The sequence below is a fragment of the Myotis yumanensis genome, unplaced genomic scaffold, assembly GCF_028538775.1.
Source record: "Myotis yumanensis isolate MYYU_CA2020_CCGP unplaced genomic scaffold, mMyoYum1.0.hap1 SCAF_12, whole genome shotgun sequence".
Classification (NCBI taxonomy): domain Eukaryota; kingdom Metazoa; phylum Chordata; class Mammalia; order Chiroptera; family Vespertilionidae; genus Myotis; species Myotis yumanensis.
The window spans coordinates 33,081,173-33,105,818 of record NW_027223763.1 but is presented as its reverse complement, the minus strand read 5'-3'; the positions used below and the strand labels follow the sequence as shown (position 1 = coordinate 33,105,818).

At 40.2% G+C, this 24,646-nt stretch overlaps 2 protein-coding genes across 2 annotated transcripts in view; both read right to left on the bottom strand.

The window, feature by feature from the left end:
- Window positions 1-2,425, bottom strand: part of KIF27 (kinesin family member 27) — a 74,203-nt gene extending 71,778 nt beyond the window's left edge. The window contains exon 1 of the mRNA XM_070431435.1: window positions 2,331-2,425. The gene's annotated coding sequence lies outside the window, so the exon portion shown is untranslated. The remainder of the gene's footprint in view (window positions 1-2,330) is intronic.
- Window positions 2,426-9,100: 6,675 nt separating this feature from the next.
- Window positions 9,101-17,367, bottom strand: QNG1 (Q-nucleotide N-glycosylase 1). The gene is made up of 4 exons (XM_070431433.1): window positions 16,519-17,367; window positions 15,755-16,014; window positions 13,234-13,429; window positions 9,101-9,922 (listed from the first exon to the last, which is right to left on the bottom strand). Exons 1-4 carry the CDS (start codon window positions 16,853-16,855, stop codon window positions 9,690-9,692), a joined length of 1,026 nt encoding a protein of 341 aa, XP_070287534.1. The 5' UTR covers window positions 16,856-17,367; the 3' UTR covers window positions 9,101-9,689.
- Window positions 17,368-24,646: the final 7,279 nt, after the last annotated feature.

Here is a 24,646-nt window from a genome sequence, read left to right as displayed (position 1 = left end):
AGTTTCATCATACAGATTAGTTGTGTGTTTTTTGTTTTTGTTTTTTTGTTTTTTTTAAATATATTTTATTGATTTTTTTTTACAGAGAGTAAGGGAGAGGGAAAGAGAGTTAGAAACATCGATGAGAGAGAAACATCGACCAGCTGCCTCTTGCACACCCCCTACTGGGGATGTGCCCACAACCAGGGTACATGCCCTTGACGGGAATCGAACCTGGGACCCTTGAGTCCGCAGGCCGACCCTCTATCCACTGAGCCAAACCGGTTAGGACAGTTGTGTGTTTTTTTATACCATCACATCAAAACAAGTCATGGTCTGTGTTAAGCCAAGACTAACTACTTCCAACGAAATTGCTAATAAAAAGCACTAAGTATAATTGGGATATTTTCATGTTCTTGCCCCCGCTCCAGTGAACATATATTTTTAATGAATATATTTCTTTCATAAGACAGCCATTAAAGCAAATTAACTAAGAGGTGATATATTTTCAAACGATGCAAGACAAACACACACACACAAACAAAAACTGGTTTTAGGCTGATGCAAGAAGGTATGTGTTTCTCAATCTGATAAAGAGAGTGGGTTTAGACAAAGTGAAAATCAAGAAATTTCTTTCTCTAAATAAATGTGCATAAGGACTCAAAGGGCAGATGAGCAGAGAAAAGCAGTCTTGAATCCCTGTGGCATCAGCAGGAACATCGCTGTCCATGGTTACCAGCCCTTATCAGTGTGCTCAAATGTCAGCATCTTTGCTGGCTAGTGTAGTCTTATTGTTTGTTTTGGTAATAGCATACTTGTGTTTCACATGGAATGCTGATTTAAATCAACGGAGAGGAAGTTCTACTTCTTTTTTAGAAAGTTCTGAATTCTTCCTTTCAAACAGGTTTTGTTTTGTTACTTTTGTCATTAGTTCTTCCCTTTTCTGCATTTCTCTTTTTAAGAAACTTGACCCACAGGAGATACCAATGAGATTTCCAAGCCTTCCACTGCCTTCCAAAACCTGTATAATACTTAAACTTTGCACATTTACACAACTGCTCCTGATTTCTTAACTTTAGATAGCAACACTATTAATTTTCTCAAAGTGGTTAGAGATGTAAATACTCCTCCATTCTTTCATTTCTTTACAATGGCAACATATATTATCAACCATCCTGTCTTTTGGAATTTCACTTTTTCTCATTCCCACTGAGTAGTAGGAGAAAGGACTAAGAAATGTGCAAACCTGTAGAGAATTTTTATAAATGTGTATTTGAACGAGACGGGCAGCATGATCTCAAACGCTCCCCCACTTGGTTTCTTTTTAATATATATAATAGGAATTTAGCTACAAAGTCTAGGACCCATAAACATATGGTTTGCAAAAAATTAATATATACTAACTTGTTTAAAAATCCACAGCACTTACACTTCTTCAGCTTCTGATCAATTACAGTAGTCAGAAATATATCTATTATGTCATCGTTAAATGTAAAAGAAGGTGAAATCTGACTGGCTGGTAATCTACAGGAATACTCAATGGGAGTTTGAAATTTGAGTAAAGACAAGATAAATATTTGATCACCGATGCCATGTCACTAATCAGAAATAAGTGTTTCCAAATGCGGCTGGCATCCTGTGCCCTTGGTTTTTCAGGAGGAGTGGTTATCTAAAAGTTGTGGCTTGTTAATATTTCCATAAGAAACTTCCCAGCAAATGGAAAGTGATTCGCGTAAGGACCTCAGAAAAGGCTTCAACTACATAAAGTACGAGCTGGAGAAGACAGGAAGTAAAGAGGGGAAAACATCGACGGTTTAAAAACTTGAAGAGGGCGGTGTTATTAGAAAGGCGTTTTCAAGGAAGAATCTGGCATCCTTTCTCGGTCATCAGCTACCTCTGAGGGAGGGGGGTCGGACTTCAGCGCTCAGAACGCGCCAAGTTTCGACATCCGCGAGGGAGAAAGGCGCCTGCGACAAAGCGAACCCCCCAAAGGGGTGGCCCTTCCCACTCCTTCCAGAGCCCGCCGCTGGAAGGTCAAACACCAGAACCACCGAGGGTCCGACTCCAGAGCCGCTCGGTCCCGCGCTCCCACGCATCCCTACTCCCCCGACCTTCTCAGGGGCGCCTAACTTCCTCCGGGGGGCCCCAGCACCCCTCAGGCGCCGTCGTCAGCCGAGCCGGCTCCCCAACTGCCCCCCGCCCCCCAACGGAGTCCACCCGCGGCGGCCCCCGAGCGCGCCCCTCCCGGCCCGCGCTTCCTCCTCCCAACGGCGGGCCCGGGACGCGGCAGGCGGGAGGAAGCTCCGCACCCGGCCTCGCCAGCCCGGCCGGCCCGCCCGCCGCGCACTGACCGGCCAGAGAAAGCCCGTCCCGGCGGCGAGCGCAGCGCAGAACTCCTCGGTTTCCTTCCACCGCGCCGCCGCCGCCGCCGCAGCCCGCGCCTTTTGTTGTCACGGGTTCTCCCGGCAACCGGCGAAGCCGGACGCCGACGCGCCCCCTCCCGGCCGGGCGTCACGCTGCGCCTGGGCCCCGTCCCTCCCCGTCAAGCCCCGCCCCGCCCCGCCCCACCAAGAGTTGTATGACAGGACAGCAAGTTGATAGGACAAAAGCCTCAATGAACAACAATAACAATTTAGATTTGAGAATTCCTAGGAAGGCTAACCAAAACATTTGTGGCGGAGGATTGTTTGCAGGAACTTAAAGATATGCCAGTCCCATGATGAATAAAACCAAAGCTTGACCATGTGGACCTAAAAGGCCTCTAGGATTAGAAGAAAGCCAAAGTCTGGCTTGCATCAATGTTTTACTCCACTGATAAATCAAACAATGCAAATGAAATGATAAACCATTTTCACCAATTAAGTTGTCAACAACTTATTGTAATGTAATATCAGCAAGTGAGACAGACACTTTTATACATAATCCAACCTCTTGTCATCTCTCCCAAAAAAAATAGAGATATTGATAATCATGTACAAATATGTCCATTATGGTATTATTTATAATAGCAAAAACTTGGAAGTTACAGATCTGTTCAATGAAAGGGATTGATAAATTAACGATAGTACATTTATAAGAGAGAATATTATGTCCTCATTGAAATTCATGTTTACAAAAATTTGGTACAAGAAAATACTTACAAATTAAGGATGCAAATAGTGCACAGTTTTCTCACCTGAAGAACTGGGATAAAAATCATCTCTACTTCATAGGGTTGTTTTGAAGTTTAAAAGGAGAAAATAATTGTAAAGCACACAGAACAGTAACTATTTAAAAGTTATTAGGTGGCTAGAGTTATGATAATTTCCTCAAATACACATATAAAAAACATAAGACAGGGCCCTGGACAGATAACTCAGTTGGTTAGAGTGTCGTTCCAATACATCAAGTTTGAAGGTTTAATCTCCAGTCAGAGCACCTACAAGAATCAACTAATGCATAAATAAGTGAAACAACAAATCAATGTTTCTCTCTCTCCCGCTCTCTCTAAAAACCAATCAATAAAAACAACAACCACAAGATAGTAAAAGTATTCAACAAAATTATAACACTCATCAACACTAAATTAAAGTTCATTTTTAAAATTATTCATTTGGGTGACATCCTATATAACAAAAGCCCAGTGACCCTTATGGCGGGACGACCAGAACAACCAGTCACTATGGCACACAATGACCACCAGGGGACACTTAACACAGGAGCTTCCCCCAGGTGGTCAGTGCACTCCCACAGTGGGAGCACCGCTCTGCCAAAAGCCAGGCTGGCAAGTACACCTCTAAGCACTAAGGAGCTGCGAGCCAAGTGGTAAGGAGCGAGGAGCAGGAAGGGGGTAAGGAGCAGGCAGGTGGTAAGGAGCGAGCAGGCAGGCAGTTAGGAGTGAAGGGTCCCAGACTGTGAGAGGGATGTCCGACTGCTGGTTTAGGCCTTATCTAAATGGCAGTCGGACATCCCCCGAGGGGTCCTGGATTGTGAGAGGGCATAGGCTGAGTTGAGGGACCCCCTGCCCTGCATGAATTTCGTGAGTCGGGACTCTAGTTGGTTAATAAAATTATATAGGTTTCAATTAAAGGTCATTTTACAAATTGAATCAACTAAGGTATTGGTTCCAAGGAACAGAACCAATTCTGAATTATTTAAGAAAAAAAGACTTGTTTGAAAAGTTTATAATTAGCCCTAGCCAGTTTGGCTCAGTGGATAGAGCGTCAGGCTGTGGACTGAAGGGTCCTGGGTTCAATTCCGGTCAAGGGCATGTACCATGGTTGCAGGCTCCTTCCTAGCCCGGGCCCTGGTTGGGGCTCATGCAGGAGGCAACCAGTTGATGTGTTTCTCTCACATCAGTGTTTCTCTCTTTCCCTCTCTCTTCCACTCTCCCTAAAAATCAATGGAAAAATATCCTTGGGGGAGGATTTAAAATATATATATATATATATATATCATTAGTTCATGTAACTTGAAATGAAATGTGAAAAGTTATGTTTTAGAATCTATGAAATAGAACATACTCCTATATATTCATTAGTTTATTTAAAGGAGACCCCTATTCTGTTGCATCAATATATTCCTGTACCAATAACATGCTGCTTTAATTACTATAACTTTCTTGTATATTTTGCTATCTGATAGGGCCAAGCCCTTCCATGTTGTTCTAAGTTTTCTTAGCTATTCTTGACATTTGTTTTCCTAAAGAACTTTTGAATCAGTTTGACAATTTTCAGAAGAAAGTTCCATTGAGAGTTTTAAAATTGGGATTGCTTTTAATTTTTTAAAATTTATAAGTACATTGTTTTTATAAACATAAAGGACAACTTTAAAAAATAAGAACTTCAATGGCTCTTTATGATAAAGTCCAATCTTCTGACATGGCATACAAGGCCTTCCAGATTCTATTTTTGCCTAGCTTTCTAGACTTATCCCTGCTATTTCTTATCTCACATTTTATTCTTCAGTATCAGCAAAGACCATATATTATTTTTTTTAATAGTCTGGCAGTTCCTTTTTTAAATATGTTTTTATTGATTTTAGAGAGAGAGAGGGAGAGGAAGAGATAGAAACATCAATGCATCAACATCAACGGGCTGCCTCCTGTGTGCCCCCTGTTGGGGATCAACCCTGAAACCTGGGCATGTGCCCTGGTCTGGAATAGAACCAGTGACCTCTTGGTGCATGGGTTGATATTCAACCACTGAGCCACACCAGGTGGACTATTATTTATTTTTATGACCCCATTGTTGAACAACCAGTATATAATATATAGTAAATATTAAGCGCATTGCATAGATTCAATAAATGTTTATGAAACATTTAAAAACAGGAAACAAAAAATAAATAAATAAAAACAGAAAACAGCCCTAGCTGGATAGAGCATCAGCCTGCAGACTGCAGGGTCCTGGGTTCGAATCTAGTCAAGCGCATGTATCTCAGTTGCAGGCTCGATCCCCAGCCCTGGTTGGGACGTGTGCGGAAGGCAGTCAACTGATTTATCTCTCTCACATTGATGTTTCTCCCTGTCTCTCCCCCTCCCTTCCACTCTCTTTAAAAATCAATGGAAAAATATCTTCGAATGAGGATTAACAAAAATAAATAGATGGATTAGATAGATAGATAGAAAGAATATCCTGGGATGAGGATTAATAAAACAAAAACTGAAAACAATTAATTTGCTCAAGGCTATGTGGCTGGCAAGTGGCACAGGCAACCTGAGGTCTGGGTCAGATGACAAAGTCAACAGTACCCCCCCAAAGACTGTGCTGAGCTCTATAACTTTCTACACAATGCCTACCTCTTTCTTCCCTTTCCTTCCTCTCAGTTTATTTGCTCAAATTGAGATCCAAACATGGTCCATATGTAATATTTGTTGGATATGCCCCTTAATTCTTCTTTTAAGCAATAACAGTTACCCTCCACCTTTATGAAAATTGTGGTAAAATACACATTACATAAAAGTTACCATCTTAACCATTCTTTAAAATTCTTTATTATTTAAAGTATTACATATGTCTCCTTTTTCCCCCATTGACCTCTCCCCAGCCCCTCCCACCCCCACCCCCATTTTAACCATTTTTAATCATGCAGTTCAGTAATGTTAAGTGCATTCTCATTGTTATGCAACCAATCTCCAGAACTCTTTATCTTGAAAACCTGAAACTCTATACCCTTAAGTTAAACAATTCCCCATTCACCCCTTTCCCCAGTCCCTGAAAATCACCATTGTACTTTTGTCTCTAGGGATTTGATTACTCTAGATACTTCATATAGGGAATGGTACAGTATTTGTCCTTTTGTGACTGGCTTATTTCACTTAGCACAATGTCCTAAAGGTTCATCCATGTGGTGACTACAGCTTTCTGTTGTCTTTTAACTTGTTTCTCTATTCCCTACATTTTCTGTAAATTAGTTGTTAGGTCTAGACTCTTGATTAGATTCGGATTCAATTTCTCTGCCAAGAATAATTCATAAATGGGGTTGTGTACTTCCTATTGCAACACACCAGCAGGCACAAAATGTCTGCATATTGTTGTGCCCAGATTTCAAGATTCCCAAGAAACCACATCAGGGAGCCAATTCGATGCAAAAGCATAAGAATCTGTATTTCAAGCTAGCTTGGGCTCCCCATCTACCAGGCTCACCGACATCAAGGCAAACCAAATGGCTGAGAGCGCGAACCCCGCCTGAAGACCGGTTATATAGGGGGGGTTGGAGTAAGGGGAGGAGAAAGAACTGTGCACTGCCGCCTGGGTGTGGCTAGCAGAGTAGGACGTAGCCCCTACCCTGGGGCAACCTAGCCCTCGCCCTTTCACATATCCCACTTTTGGTGATGTTAAGATTATTGGTGAGTTCAGGTGCATTCAGCCTAATCCATCCATTAAAAAAGTTCCCCATCAACATTTTACTTAATAGTTTTAACAGCCATTGGTCAATAAATTCGGTCATTTTCCAGATCTATTAATTCATTAGGAATTCCAAAACGGTTATTTTCTAATTCCAATATTCCTTTTTGCATTTATTAGCTGAAATTATTCTATAGAAAAGAGCTTTCCCTCCATGAGATTATCCTGAAATGCAGTTAGTATAGAAATAGCAGGATACATACTTGATTTTTCCCCCTTTTAATTATTGATTTTGAGAATAATGAATTGATCAACCAATAGAGTTTCTTTTTTTGGAGTTGAACTCATAGATTTTTGCTTTCCAAATACTACTATTTTCATTCCTTAAAGTAAGTATATTTAGACTTCTTATTAAATACCATTTGACCTATTGTTTCTTTTCATTTTAATTCAGGCATCATCAAAGTTATTGAGCCTTAATAATTGAATTCCATTCCTGCAACCAACCCTGAGAATGTCAAAATAGGAATGGTAAAAGAAGGGAGAGAGTTACTAGGTTTTTTCCCCCCACAGAAAATTGATTAGCTCTTTCCTTAAATTGAATTAGTTCTTTCATTGAACCAACTCAGACTGTAGCCTTATGCTTTTCCTAGCTCTTCTTCAGCAGTTCCCACCTTGAAATGATCCCCACCTGCCAAAATATTCTGAACATACAAAGGTATAGAAGACGAGGTTGTTTGGGCTGCTGGCCATCCCTTCTTTTCTATAAGCAAATCTCCTCTATTTCTTCAAGAACTGCCCCTGCTCCACTTCATAGGCCAGCCAAGTATGTGGCCTTTGCCCCAGGCCATAGCAAAGGCCAGAGTGGCAGGTGCGGAGGTGCATGGGGCACCTGAGACTCAAGCCAGGCTCATCAGCAAAATCCGATTCTTGCTTGAGCTATTGGCAAAAAAAAATTGCATTCTGTTGCCTGGACTCATTACCTATTAGTTATCTCTTCAAACAGAGCAAAAGAAATATAAGGTATGGTGTCTGGGCATGGCTAAGGCCAGCTCTTTCCCTGGATTTACCCTTTTTTTAATCATTACATTTCCTTTTTCAATAAGCTAATTTCATTCGTTTTTTTTTCCCACTAAAAACTAAAATATCCTCCCGCAGGCACCCTGTTCCTACAACCAGAGTCTATAAAGAGAACTAACTACGTGCAAAAACAAAAACAAAAATATCCTTAACCCAAAGAAATAAAAACAGAAAGGAAACAGGAAAGAAGGAATGTAGTGCATGAGAAGAGAAACTTAGATGAACGCCACAATATATTTCTTCAAATTTCCAATTGCTTTAGACAGTAAATTTTATATCTGAATCTTGCAAGTGATTTAGTTGCACCATACATTTATTATTTTTTTTGTGTGTGTGCTTTTAAAATGTATTTTTTCATTGATTGCAGAGAGGGAGAGATAGAAATACCAATGATGAGAGAGAATCATTGATTGGCTGTCTCCTGCATGCCCCCTACTTGGAGTGGGGGAGGCAAATCGAGCCTGCAATCCAGGCATGTGCCCTTGACCAGAAACAAACCTGGGACCCTTTAGTCCGCAGGCCAGCGCTCTATCCACTGAGCCAAACCGGCTAAGGCCATTTATTAGTTTTTTATTTTACAGTCAATATCTCTGAGTTATTTTGCCATATTACTTATCTATACCTGTATTAGGGTTCTCCAGAGAAACAGAACCAATGGAATATGGAGAGAGATAATGATAGACATAGGTCTATCTATAGACCTATCTATCATCTATCTATCTATCTATCTATCTATCTATCTATATCTATCTATCTATCTATCCATTTAAAGAGAGTCAGAGAAACTTATTTTAAGGAATTAACTCACATGATCATGGGAGCAGGCAAGTCCAAAATCTGAAGGGCAGGCCAGCAAACTGGAAATTCAGATAAGAGTAGATGTTACAGTCTTCAGTCTAAACTCTGCAGGTCAGGCCAGCAAGTGGGAAACTCAAGCATGATTTCCATATTTGTAGTTATTATGACAAGTTTCCAGCAGATGGCAGGAACGTGCTTGGGGAAAGAATACCTTTTTGAGTCACACAGTCACAGAAAGCTGGGAGGGTAGATAATAACAAAACTCAAGATTAGAAAGAAGGCAGGGGTGAAAGTGGGGAATAAGTGAGGGGCAGATAATGAGAGTTCTGAAATATAAAGTAAATAATCAAATTCATTGTAAACCTTTTAAAATTATATCTGGTCAATTCTATTTGAATGAAAGAATACATTTCAGGTTTAAGAAAAGTTTTTAAAATCTTTATTCAATTTCAATGTAGTTACATACTCTGAAAGAAAAATAAAACTGGACAGACTGATATCTTGAATTGAAATCATTATGTAAAAATCCCACTGTCATTACCAATAAAAAGTTTAAAACAAGCTGTCAAGATTTTATAAGAGTAGCAGCAATTATATAGCAAAGACCTTACCCACCCCTGTCTCATATCTCATGATTAAGGTATACAGAAAATTATACATTGTGAAAAGATACCAATTAAATAGATGAAATACTGTCACTGAAGATTAATTATAAGACATGATTAATTTTAAGAAATCTGAGATTTAAAGCATTAAAGTTCCTTCACTATTTCTGTCATGTGTCCACAAAAAGGAAAAATAGTGTCAAACTAAATAAGCAGAAAAAGGATAAATTTGGGAATACAGAGTGGTATGTCAGGAGAAAATTTTTAAGTGAGACTGGGTAATCAGTGTTCTTGTTGCTGTAACCCTACCACTTTCTCTTAATATCAAAGTGAAACTGTATAAACAATTATGTGATATAAAAATGCAAGCCGTTTTTTTGGGGTCAATTTACACTTTGGGTCAATAATATATGCAACGTGTTCGATGAAATGGAATTCCTTTCATATCATCCCTGTGATCACGGGCATAGTCCCATAAGTAATAATCCAGAAGAATGGAATTGATCTCTTCACTCGTTTTTTCACCCTTTTTTTCAATAAGCTCCAGAAGACAATCCCGGATCAGCTCAACACACCAAAGTGAGCACCCTCTGATTTCTACTTCTTGCCTACTCCCATACGAGAGCATTTCTCCTGCAAAGGGAAAAACAGAGCAAAAAGCACCAAGAGTCAATGATATGAAATCTACTCAGAACAGTACTATAGAACAAAACACAGTTTTAAAACTGTAAACCTCTGACTTTATTTATTTTTGGTAATTTAAACTATTTCTAAACTCAGGCATTAATTCAAAATTGCAAGTTAAGTTCCACAAGGATATGGATGATGTCTGGCTTGTTTGTCTCAATATTCCTAGGACCTATCATGGCAACTTGCCCATACTAGCCCCCAATAAATATTTACTAAAAGAAATATTATAAGAGTCAAAGGTTTGATTTTCATATGAAATCTCCTGTCAAGTGTTGATAACTAATAAAAATCGCTTAAAACACTCTTCAGGCTGTACACATCTGTTGGCCTCTTACACAGATTTTCACAGTACTCGATAAGCACAATGATCCAATGAGACTTAAGAAAAATGCCCCAGCCCCACTAGGTTCCACTCTGTCACCTGGGATCTTAAGTAATGTTACTTACGTCCCATCTACCCATCTCTCCCAAGGGCTTAGGCACTGGTCACTGGGGAAGAACCAGTGGAAGAACAGACACTAGCTGTGCCCCTCCATTTCCTTATTTTGCTCAGGTGCCAGCATACAAATCCATCCCTTCCTCTTCATTCTCTTGTTTATCAATTCTCCCAAACTTGACTATCAACTTGCCAGAATTCTCAAATCAACCACAACAGTGATCTTGGAGGCAGATACCACCACCCAAGTAGAGTCATTCGATGAGTCCACTACCACAGCTGACAGCTTGACTGCCACCTTGACCCACAGGCATCTAGTTAAGCAGCACCCAGAATCCTGACCCAGAGAAACTGTGAGATGATAAGTGTCTTGTTTTAAGTCACTAAATTTTAGCATATTTTGTTACCCCCCAATAAGTACCTGTAGGTTGTACTGTGTTCTCCAAAAAGATACCAGTCAAGTCAAACTCCTGGTACCTGTGAATGTGGTCTTATCTATAAATAGGCTCTTTGCAGATGTAATCATATTAAGATGAGGTTACACAGGATTAGGGTGGCTCTCATATGCCATGACTGGTGTCCTTGTAAGAAAAGGAGCAGATACAAAGAGAGGAGACACCCAGGGAAGGCCATACTTGAAGTGATGTAGCTACAAGCCAAAAAGTGCAAAGACTTATTGGAAGCCACCAAAAACTAGAAAGAGGTAAGGAAGGATTCTTCCTGAGTGCCTTCAGAGGGATTCAGACTTAACTTCCACAGCTGTGAGAGAATAAATGTCTGTGGTTTTAAGCCATCCAGTTTGTGGTAATTTTGCATGTCAGCCTTATGAGACTAATACAGGGGGATAGGACATGGATTTTTGAAAGAGAAAAAAATGAAACCATTTGAGAGGAATGACAAACATATAGAGTCAGGGAAGGCAATGTGGCCAACATATTAGGCCTAAAACTCAACCCTAGAATCACAGTGAAGAATCTAAATCTAGCCAAATTGCATTGTCAGTCTTTATAATTGGCTAAAAACATATATATGCCTTTGGTGAAGAGATGGGTTAAAGATAAAATAAACAAACATCTGGGTAGGCTTTCCAAGGACTGTCCTGGAGATATCCTGAAAAGAGGAGAGTAAAAGAAATATAAGTGCAGCACATCCTCAAGTTTGGAGGCAGAATCATTAGAGGTCAGTTAAGGAAATTTCTACCTCATCTAGTCAAGCCACCTGGTTTTAGATTTCACTTAAGATTTTTTTTTCAGTACATATACCTTTACATTTATAGTTTCTGTTTCTCCTCTCGTTTGCTAATAAAGTACTTTTCAGGAAAAAAAATCCAACTTTGTTTAAACAAACTAGGGGCAAAGATATTTGTTCACCCTATACCAAACTGGTAAGGATAGCAGTCTTCTTTTAGGAGCTGGACAAAAATGAAGGCAGTAACAGCTGCAGATGCACATCTGGAAAAGAGCATCTGGAGACGATGAGGATGGCAGGAGAAAGTTCAGACAACTCTGTCCAACTATGTTGGATGGATCCCTTCTAACCAGGGTTTTTTTCACAGTAGCAGAGACAATGGATGCTATAAAAATTCAAGAGAAGGAGATGGACAAATCATGAAGAGTCAGGAAAAGCTATGTGGAAGAGGTAGCACTGGAGCTAAGCCTTTGTGGATGTGTAGGATTTTAACTGAAAAAAGAAAATTTGAATTTGGGTGAGGGAAACCAGGCAAGAAAATGTTAAGAGATAGGAATGAGCAGCATATACATTGGCCAAAAAAAAAGATCAGCTGACTATGTCTGTATGCAAAGGAAGCCCTGACTGCTAACAGTGTCCCTTTTAAAGGTATCCAATAATGACCCGGGACATGAGCATTATGACATAAAATGGCTTGTTATTTTTCAAATGAGGAAACAGAGAGACAAAGTGGATTGCCCAAGGCAGCATTAAAGCCTGGAAGAAGCAACCACAGGAATAATGGTGCCTTTATATTCTGTATTATTCTTGAGTGATTAAAATCTATTTCACAAGAGAAAATTATGCAACATAAAAATGACTTTCTTTTAAAAATAAAGAAAAAAGTAGCTGAAAATACAGCACCCAAAAGAGAAATTAACATTAAAATTTTACAATATAATTATTTTCCTTACACAAAGAAATGTTTAAGAAACAAAAAGCTAATTTTCTCACAAACACAATTATTTGTACTCTTATATTATAATAAGGCTTCCACTCTTGAGAATCAATAATCAAATCCAATAATGTTAAATAAACAAACCTAGAAAAGCGAGTGACTGGAGCATTTGAAATCTTGCTTCCTGGCATGTCACCAGTTTGGCTCAAATAAACAAATAAACTCATACAAATAAAAATTAAAAAAGAAAGAAAACTGAGTGACTTGTGCAAGATAACCCAGTGGCAGACCTTGAAGCCGCCAAACTAAAAATCCACTTCATATTACCTCTCATCCCCTATTTTATTTCACATTGTAGTGTGCTCTTTGGCTTAATACTCTTCAAATACTACACTTGATGAACTGTCTTAGTGTTGCACACCTTAATGTAATAGAAATTTAGATTTCACTCTATTATGATGCTCTAAAATAATATCTTAAATAACGCAATTTCCCACAATACCCATATTCCATAGTATAACAACAAAAAGCAATTTTCTCCATATTTTAATTGCCCTTGCATTTTTCCTTTACGTATGTTTTTAACAATAAGTATTTCTTTTTTCTAAGGAAAGGAGACCTTTTGTGAAAGAAACTAGAGACTCGACAATAATTCACAGTATAACAAAGAATGTCTTAATTAAGCTGACAAACCTTTGAGAAGCTTCTCCAGTAGTTCTTCTGAGTATTTCAGGGCTCCCAGGTGAACAAGAACCTGAGGTAATCTATAGTCAGCAAACATGGTAATACTGGAGATGTCCTTAAAGCAGCCATCTCCTTTTCCCTCTAACACACTCCATGTATCTGCCACAAGGATTTGGGCCCGTTTGTAAAAAGAAATTCTTTTCCCCTGATGAGTGAAGAGAATATAAATGTTACCTGGGTATCTCAAAGCTTTATGAAATGCTATAAAAAAAAAAAGACATGCTGAAAATATTTTTCAAGGGAAGAATAATCTTACTCTGTTGGTAATAGACCTTTTATAAAAAAGGGGGGGGTAATAAATATTAAATTACCTCTATCACTCCAAATTTACTTCCTATATTTTTCAAGGCACATAAAATACAACTTATATAATCATGATACTATTTAGTGTTCTTTTTCAATAGTATTACTTCATGTACATATTTCTGTGTCACTATAATCGACCTACTTATTATTTTTAATAGCTAGATAGTATTTCTTTAGAGAGTTTATATATGTTTTTCTAATTGCAACATAATTCACATTAATTGTATAAATATAGAAAGGTATAAAGAAGAAAATAATCATCCCTAAACTCACCTCGGAAGAGAATCACAATATTCATTTTTGCCTGTTTCCTTTCAGATACTGTGATTAACTTATTCACAGATAAAGACATAATTGACCAACAGCTAGAATTTGTCTGCCACTTTTGAAAATGGTCAAAGTTAATATGTAACAAAAGTAAACTACCAATTATATTTATACATGGAAGAAAAAAATTAACTCAGCATTATAAGATAGTGGGTTATAATTTAACTCAAAAAATTCTCTACAAATATAGGAATAGGCAAAAGTAGGTTTATAGTTGTTTGTTTGGAAAATAATACAATAATTAATAAGTAATAATACAAGAATAAACTCTGTGTTTTGTGTACTCACAACTATAAACCTACTTTTGCCCCCCCCCCCCCTTATATTCAAATGGACCCAGGAACTGGATCCATTTCTTGAAAAACAAGGCTGAAATGATGTACTTTGAAGACAAATCTCAAAGTAACCTCTGCATTAGCAAAATGGTTAGTTAAGACAGAATGAAGTTCAACAGTAAGCTAACCTATGGATGGACTCTTTTCTAAGAACTGTCTCTGCCCATCCACACACCCTGAAAGCCACATCCAAACGGTCATAATCCCTGCCAGTTCAATCAGTCCTTGCACATAAGTTTTAGAACTGGAACTGAGAAAGTCAGTCAGTCCCCCCCCCTCCCCTTCCTCCTCCCTCTCCAGTGCTGAAGCAATAATATGCAAAGTTCAAGGACCTCCATGGAAAAAGCTGGTCAACAGTAAGAGAAAAATGGAGTCAACAGAAGCTAAAAGGAGAAACTGAATCCTGATGGCACTAAGCCCTTGATTGATGCTGGATGTGCCTATCTGAAATACCTTCCAAAAATTCTTTTTTGATACGTTTTTTCTAGTTTTGTTTCTGTCATTTGCAAATAAAAGAATTTTTACATACACAATCAGGCCTTCTCTCACTTTAAAGCTAACTATTATCTAAATAACCTAAGATAAACTAGTTAAACTTTCTTTTACAACTGGTTCCTGCTGCAAAGGAGACAATATGCCCCTTGTCCTTAGGCTCTAAAGAGCAATTTAAGCAATATTATTGGTAATTTTAGTTGCTGAAATGTGACTACAAAAGGGTAGTTTGAACATTTGACCTAAGTATTCATTAACTTAGGCAATAAACCAACAGATTTATATTATGTGAATCTGCTGAAGTTGCTTTCAATTCTTGTCATAGTTAAAATATACAGTGATAAGATTCTAAATTTTTACATACCTAGAACGGTATACAAAATGCTCACCATTTTAAAAGTAAATCTCTTTAAACTATTTTGTACCATAAAGCAATAATACTGTCAAAGTATTCTGTCCATGTAAAGGAAAACACATTATATATATACATATATATCAGAACTCTGCAAAAAATACTTTTTAATAGAGAATTATTTAAAAATTATTAAATAAAACAATTATTTAAATGTATTTAAATAAGTAGAGAATTTAATAAAATAACTATTTAAATATACTTAAATAGAGAAATTTAGTATACATTCTGATTTTCATCTAATGAAAGTAGATTTTTTGAAGTATTAAAAGGACCTCTTTATCCCTAAGTGACAACATCATGTTCAAGGTTCAGTGTTGTATTTAGGTTTGAAACATTTTAAAAGGACAACCAAAAAATAAAAAGGACAACAAAAAAGGGACAGAAGAATTATGGGAATATATTGATTAGAAATCACTAGAGAAGTAATGTCTTTGAAACACTACTTAATTTGTTATATTCCTTGTCCACAAGAACAAACTTCAAAATTTAAGTTTTTATTCTCAAAAAGTAGTTCCAGAATAAGAGTCCACAACTAACAGACTTGACAATGAAAAGATAATCAAGAATTCTAAAATCCCCAACGAAAGCAACTCACCTCAAACTCAGTCACATCTCTGTAAGAGGGAAAGTTTTCAACTACCAGATGCATTAACTTCTGTGCACTTTTTTCACTTTTTCGGACACAGTTAAGAAAGGAGCCTTCAAATTTCTCAAGCAAGATTTTCCCGGTTTCATTGAGAATCCGATGCCTCTCTTCGATCAAAGGCATGGGCACATCCGTGTCAGAACGGAGTATATGCCGAACCTGATTGAGGGACACTGTGGCATAGTACGAAGCACTAGTTATTGGTATCCCTTGGGGAGAAAAGGAAACGCATAGGAACCATGTCATATTTTTATATTTATCAGACCCCTTTCTTTCACAACATAGTTAATATGAAACTAAATGAGTGTTGCAGGAATGAACTAAAAGTGGATGAGTAATAGAAAACCAGACCAGGTGCCTCATTTTCTATGGATTCATCTGTACTGTTTCATCCACTTCTAACAACTGTAAAATTACATCAGGTGTATTTGGCTGCGTAAAACGTGTTGTATATCTGTCCCCTTTGTTCTTAAGATTGCATCAGACTGGCTTTTGTGCTTAGCTGCGACGATACCAGGATCAGCGCCCACTGAGTAAGGATGTTCAATGCCGGCCTCTTAGCATACTTTTACTGTAAGCTGCGGGGCTGGCGAGAGGAACTGCAGGTTCGCCTTATTAGCACATGACTCCATCTCCCACCCCGCTCCTCGGGACCCTCCCGGGAAGCTGACGCCTCAAAGGCTGCGGGTCTGACGGCCCGAAGGGGCACCCACCTTCGTCCAGGGCTCTGTTGATGGCGGCGCACAGGGACCAGTACCCACTGTACGTCTTGCCCCGGTGGCCCACCAGACATTTGTGCTCCTCATGCTCCGACCAGAAGGAGAAGTTGAGTGTGTCTGCCACGAACACCCAGTTGACCGCGGCCTCGTCGGCCGCCCTGGGGTTCAGCTCATGAAGGGCCTTCCAGCCGCCCAGGCGCAGCTCGGGGCTCCCGGCCTTGGCGAGCAGCAGCTCGGCCACCCTCCGCACGCCTCCGCCGTCGATGGACACGTCTCGGCTGTTCTCGGCAATGAACTTGGCGGACTCCCGGGGAGGCAGGGGCCCGTCCATCCCGCCCCTCCCTTTGGGACTCGGGAACGACAGCCAAACTCTCTTTACTCTGCTAGTCTCCCTCCCCACCCGCGGCGGGACCACTGCCCTGCCTGGGGTCCCGCCCCCTGCACACTCACACACTCACACTCACACACTCACACTCACACACACGCACACACACAGCGGGACCCCTGTCCTACCTGGGGTTCCGCCCCCTGCACACTCACCCACACGCACACTCACACACACGCACACACACAGCGGGACCCATGTCCTACCTGGGGTTCCGCCCCCTGCACACTCGCACACACTCACGCACACTCACACACACGCATACACACAGCGGGACCCCTGTCCTACCTGGGGTTCCGCCCCCTGCACACTCGCACACTCGCACACACTCACGCACACGCACACGCACAGCGGCACCGAGGACCGAGATCTCCGCAGGAACCGCTTCTCCTCTCTGCACGCTCGCTCCGCGGGGCACCTACGGAGATGCCGGGCCAAGCTCCCTGCCACGCAGCCGCACTTCCGGGAAAGCGGCCCCGCCTCCTCTCTCCGGGGCGCGCGCCCGGAGTCCGTTTCCGACTCCGCTGGTCCGGAAACACGCCCGGACGGCCCGGCGCGCGCCGGCCCGAGTCGCCCACCCTGCGCCGTGCGGCTGCGCCATTTTGTCCGAGGTCCCCCCTCCCGGCCTCCCTGCGGGTAGGTGGGTCTGAGGTTCGCTTCCAGGGCCGCAGCCGCGACGACTGCAGTGGATGGACTGCATTTCCTCCCCTTGGCTTCCGCCTCTCCTCTCCCCGAGGGCGAGGTCTGGGCTGGACGCCCCGCATCCGGAGCCTGGGGCCGCGCCGAGTGTACGGCCTTCGGTCTCGGTGCGCAGGGCCGAGCCACGCCCAGGCTGCGACCCGGGTCAAGGGTTCCCCATCCCTATCCCCATCCATGCCTCTTCTTTCTTTTCCTAAATTCCTGGCCCATTTGGAAGCCGAATAATCGGTTGGAACGTTTGGAGAAGTGAATGAAGAAGCAAGTGTATTAAATCATGAAATTACCTGGAATTGTGCTTAAATACTGAATCTCATTTAGTGTTGGTCGTGGCAAAATGATCCATAATCCGCGTTTTGCAAGAAGCTGCGAGTTGAATCCTTGGTCACTGATGCCCCAAGCCAAGGGCACTTTCTGCAAACCAAGCTTATCAATCAATGTGAACTGGTACTGTCAAGTAATGACTTTATCAATGGGCCTACGGAGACAGAGGAAATTAGAATTACTTTACGGCCCCAAACTTTTTAAACAATACTTTTTAGGATGAGGAGAGAGGTATAAAAGTCAATTTCGTGATGATCCACATTTGCCTGGTGATGAAAAGTTAGTATAGAGGCATATTCTTTTTTCTCCTTCTGAGATAAGCCACCATGGATAATATAAAATGTTTACACCTTTGAAAATAAACTATTTTAAAAAATCAGTAGTCGTCTCTAGTTACTGACAGAAAAGAACCCCGGAATTTTTGGATGATTTGGAACTTGTAAGTTTGACAACTGCCTCTAGCGAAGCAGAACCTCATCTCCCCGGTTTCTTCATTTTGGCAAGAAAAAGGAACTTTAGGGACTTCACTGATTTACTTTTCCAGAAAAAGTCACTAGTACATCAATATAGTTGTTGAATAAATGTACATCTGTGGGCTTGGAATTTTTCCTGTGTACCCAAGCAGTTCTAAGTTTTGGGAGTCAAAGAAGTTGATTAGCAAGAAAATCTAGCAATGTGCAAAAAAATCTAGGAAGCTAAATAATTTAAGCCATTTTCTCTCACAGACTTATTGATTTTAAAAAATCAACAATTTGAATTCCTAATATGTTCAGGATTGAGTTAAAACTCTAGTATAAATAAGAGTAAAGCATACTTCACTCAAGAAACTTATTGTTGAGATAAAGCATAAACTGTGTGGGTGTTCTGTTTTGGCTTTTAAACTTGTCTACAAGATGTTGGGAATACAAAAAGTGAGCTGTTTACATACTCAACATCCTTTCCCTTCTCCCTTTCTAACAGAACCCTGCTGTTATTCGGGAATCCTTCCCTCCTACCCACAGTTGGTGTAGCTCAGCCTCCTGGGTTCCAGGGGTGGTCTGGACTGTTCTAAGGATAGTAGCACCCTCTTTCCAGGGACTGGATTAGGATCATGCATGTACCCCACTGCACCTCAATGAGTTTTAAGGATAGGTTTTCAGGATACTTTCCGGAAAACTTTTCCAGGGGAACTTCCAGAAGTGATCCACGCTCCCACTAGGCATGTTGAGCTGTGACATATGTCATGAAATTCCTACAGTGCTTATGATGGCAACCTGAATATATGAAGTCAACACACAGGGGAGGCAAAAAATATAGCAGAGAGCCCTAGCTGGTTTGGCTCAGTGGATAGAGTGTTGGCCTGTGGACTCAAGGGTCCCAGGTTCGATTCTGGTCAAGGGCACATGCCCCGGTTGCAGGCTCAATCCCAGTGGGGGTGTGTGCAGGAGGCAGCCAATCAAAGATTCTCTCTTTTCATTGATGTTTCTCTCTTTCCCTCTCCCTTCCTCTCTTAAATCAAATATATATATATAATATATATATATATATTTATATATATATTATATTATATATATATATTTAAAAAAAAGAATAGCAGAGAAATGGAACTGGGATAATGGGATCATGTCAACTCTTAGTTCTGTCCTACTTCTGGATTTCCAGTTATGTGAGTTCATAAACTTCCATATATCTTAAAGCAGTTTTGAGTTGAATTTTCTACCTTACACAGGTAGCAAATATAGACATGGTATTTGACATGATGTAGTGAGAAAGGCAGACAATAAAATATCTGGGTAGGATTGTACTTCACACAACAGAAAACCAGACTATCATGACTAAACAAAAGGGATTGTTTTTCTCATTTAGTAAGTCTAGAGGTAGGCACTCCAGGGCTAGTGCAGTTATTTGAGAACTAGGCTCCTTGCTTTCAATAAGAAATATAAATGAGTATAGCCACTTTTTTAAAAAAAGAGATATTATTTGTTTTTTAATATATCTTTATTGATTTCAGAGTGGAAGGGAGAGGACGAGGGAAATAGAAACATCAATGATGAGAGAATCATTGACTGGCTGCCTCCTGCACGAACCCTACTGAGGATCCAGCCCCCTTCACTGGAATCGAACTTGGGACCCTTTAGTCCACAGGCACATGTTCTGTTCACTGAGCCAAACTGGCTAGGGCACCGCTTTTATCTCTTTATGAGAATAACAGTATAAAGAAAGCTCTCTGGTTGGCCTGAATATATGAAGTCAACACACAGGGGAGGTCTAGAACTCCTAAACACTCACCACCTGGTCAAGGTTAACCTGAATTAACCCCTGTGGAATCCAGGAGCCCCCACTACTGTCATTTTGGAAAGGATCAGCTATCTGGAGTTGCTGCTCTCACTAATCATCCTCCACTTGCCCTGCACCAGGCTGAACCCTAGGGTTTATGAGGGATCAAGCTGACACCTTCTACTCTATTGTTCCTGCCAATCTCTCTCCTTACTATCAAAATGACTTCTCCCTCTTTTGGTCTGATAAGCAGCTGTCATATGCTTTCCCATCCCTACCCTAGAGACTTTTTTGTTCTAGATGAACTGGCTCTTCCCTTCCATGAAGCTTATCCTTTAATGGTAGACTTCAGTAAGAAAAGTGGAAAGAGGGATAGGATGACCAAAAGGGGATAATATTTGATAGGATTTTGAAAGGTGTGATGGTTTGGTGACAATGCCTTTTATTTCTCTCAAAAGAAATACAGGTCTGGGAGTTACAGGTCTGAGTGTGGGGAATCGGAGAAATGGGGTGGGACTGTTGAGAGGACAGGAAATCCTTATGAGTTCTTGACAAAAAATGAGGTGGAGACTAGAAAGATTTCAGGTCATAGGATAAGAGAGCTGGTATTTCAATTTACCCCAACTCGGTTGCTAGTGCCAGTTGGCAAACAGGGGAACCCAACCCCACATAACATTTGCATTTTGTACATTCAACCACCCAGTTCAGCAAATTAGCTTCCTGTTTTAAATATGGACAAATGTATAGTATAACTACCTTGACTTTAATTTTCCAGGTAGTCCCTTCTCTTCTTTTCCTCAGGTCAGAAAAGAGCTAAAGCCTGCCTTGGGCAAATGATGTCCATCTGTGCATACAAACTCTGATGTCTTTTTCATCTGCTAAGAACAGAGGGCAGAATTTTGTATCAACACACTGGGACTTTCCCAGTTTTAACACTTTACAAAGTTGTTTGAAGCAGCATAACATGATTGTGAATGTACACATGTACACACATCTTACAGTCCTAAGAAGTTTCTTTTTCCTCATTATCAATTTGTTTTAATTATTGGATTGTCTTTTCAAATAGACTATTTTTGCTAACCACTGCACCCTTAGGGCCTACTGTCCCTGTACACACTTCAGGAACTAAATACATTCGTATGAATTAATGAAAAGGTATGGAAATATACTTATGGTTCTTACTACATATTACATAGTTGCAGACAAAGGCCCTTTCATCCCATTATCAAAATACTTAAACCCTTTGCACCCAGACTTTGGAAGGTCTTGGAAAGGTGGAGGTGATAAAAAGACGTTTTTACAATTTAAACTGTTAACCCCAGGCATTGTTAAATGTGCAGGTTCTTTTTATTTTTATTGTTGGCTCTATTACAGATGTCCCCCATTCCTGCTCCGCTTTACCCGTCCTACACCCTGTCCCCGGAGGCCTTCACCACATTATTGTCAGTGACCACAGATTATGCATATATGCATGTTTCGTTTTTTTTTTTCCATCTCATCCCATCCTTCCCACCCCCACTTCCCCTTTGAGATGTCAGTCTTTCATTTATCCATGCTTCTGGTCCTATTTTGTTCTTTATATTCCATACATAAGTGAGATCATGTGATATTTGTCGTTCTCTGACTGGCTTATTTCGCTTAGCATAACACTCTCCAGGTCCCTCCATACTTTCTTAAAGGATATGAGATCCTTCTTTTTTTTTTTCATCCTCACCCAAGGATAGTTTTTCATTGATTTCTAGAGAAAATGGAAGAGAGAAAGAGAGCAACATCGATGTGACAGAAACACAATTGGTTGCCTCCTGCACACGCCCTGACCAGGGCCTGGGCCGGGGAGGAGTCTGCAACTAAGGTGCATTCTCTTGACTGTAATCGAACCCAGGACCCTTTGGTCTGCAGACCAATGCCCCCTATTCACTGAGCCAAACCTGCCAGGGCAAGGAAACCCTTCTTTATTGCTGCATAGTATTCCATGGTGTAAATGTGTCAGTTTTTATCGATTCATCTATTGATGGGCACTTGTGCTGTTTCCAGACCTTGGCTACTGTAAATAACACTGCTATGAATATTGGGGTGCATATGTTCTGATTAGTGTTTTGGGATTCTTAGGCTATATTCCTAGAAGTGGGATCAGTTCCATTTTTAACTCAAAAAGGATATCTTTTATATTGATTTTAGAGAGGAAGGGTGAAACATCAATGATGGGAGAGAACCACTGATCAGATGCCCAGTTGTGGGATTGAGCCCACAACTCAGGCATATGCCCTGACTGGGAATCAAACTGTGACCTGGTCCATAGATCGGTGCTCAACTGGCCGGGTCATTTTCAATTTTTTGAGGAAACTCCATACTGTTTTCCAGTGGCTGCACCAGTCTGCATTCTCATCTACGGTGTACTAGGATTCCCCTTTCTCCATATCCTCTCCAGTAACTGATTTGATAGTTGCCATTTTGACAAGTGTGGGGTGATACATTGTTTTTATTTACATCTGATCATAGGTGACTTTGAGCATTTTTCCATGTCTATTGACCATCTGTATGTCAAATGTGCAGATTCTTGATGCCTCTTTATAGTGACTGATTTGCTAGAACTGAGGTGTGGGCCATTTTCATGTTTAACCAGCATTGTTGAAGATGGTCCTATTAACAGTTTGAGAAACACTGTGATATTGTTTTGTACAAGTTCAGTGTCACCATCAAGAAATTGGGTCAATTTCACTTCAAACTTGCCAGCAAGGGGCAAACATTGACAATAAACAGATGTAAACATAGTATTTAAGATTAGTTTAATTTAGCCATCAAGATTAAATCCCTTTCCAAAATTCGATGGCACTAAACATTAAAAAAACCAAACCAACCTTATGGACTTATTTTCATTGATCTGAAAATAAAATTTAAAGTATAGGCCTGGTTGAATTTCATCCATGCACCAAAAGGTTGTGGGTTCGATTTGGGCAGGGCACATACCTGGGTTGTGGGTTTGATCCACCGATAGTTCTCTCCCTTCCTCTAAGCCTGTTCTCCAGTGAGGATTAAAAAAAATAAAATATAGGCCGCTTCAGCAGCAGCAGCAATCTTAAAGCAAATCAAAACCTGTCATGTTTGTGGAACAGTAATTCCATTTTGAGTATTAACATAAGACACTGGAAAACAAACCACTGAAATGATTGAGAAAAATTGTTATACTTCACTTTTTCCTAAAAGATTCAGTCTCTGTGTATACCAGAGGTATCAGTGATTAAAGATTTAGGAATAACTGGATCATTCAACACAATGAAAATATTTTCCATTATGGTCTCATTGTAAAGGCAAACTAAAATGTGAATAGGTTTTCAAATTTATTCCTATAAAATGAGTGGGAAATGTCCAGCCCATGGCCTTATATGGCCTGTGAAATCATTTGGTCTGGCCCTGCCAAGGCACTAGGGGTGAATTAAGTAACTGTTTGACCAAATATAGCAAGCTAATTTTTAAGTTGATAATTTTGTATGGCCTCTGAATGAGATTATATCCAAATGACCCTTGGCAGAAAAAAGGTTTCCCACCCCTGCTGTAAAACCTTGGTGCAACCCGATTTCTGTTGTCATTTTGGTAATTGCCAAAGTTAAGCTAAAAATGTTTTGAAACCTTCCATGTTTATATTTCATTATTTATAGTGAGGAAAAATATCAATTTGTTGTTCCACTTATTTATGCATTCATTGGTTGTTGTTATGTGAACTGGGATTGAACCCACAATCTTGGTGTTATCAGTACGACACTATCTGATTGAGCTACTCCAGCAAGGGCTGTTTACATTTTTAAAGTAGCAAATCAGCATTATGTACTACTTCTTATAAAATTTGTTTGATAGTGTTCAGTAATTCTAAACTTCAGAATTTTTTTCAATTTAACTCAAATCCCAGCCTATGTTCAAGTTCAAACACCCTTTAACCAATGCAAAAGGCCTCTCCCTCTCAGTTGTGAACTTATCAATGCCAGATATTCTCCAATTCTTTTAGGTTTAAGTGTTCAAAGTCTGAATTGTTTGTGGAAGGCAAAAATTAAAACTTTCAGCTACTCATATATTTACATAACTAATTTTTGAATGGCTAATGAAAGCTTTGAAAACCAGTGTTCGCTCCAGGAATGCTTTCCACAGGTTGGAATAACTTGACTACATGTCATCCCCCCCTTTTTTTTTCTGGGGAGGACTCATTTCAGCACCAGCAGGCTATATTACCCTAAGCAATCCCAATGTGGCAACTCAGCCTGACTTGACCTCTGGGGAAACCTTACAAGTAGTATTCACTAGTTTTAAGCAATGTGACACCATGTACTTCACTATCAAAAGACCACTCAATTCCTCTCCCCTAAAAGGGGTGTTACTGAAATACTAATAGCCTTAAATGGCATATTTGCACGTATCATTATGTATTCAAGAAAAACTGCCCACTTCACTTTTCTATTAGACACAAATTTC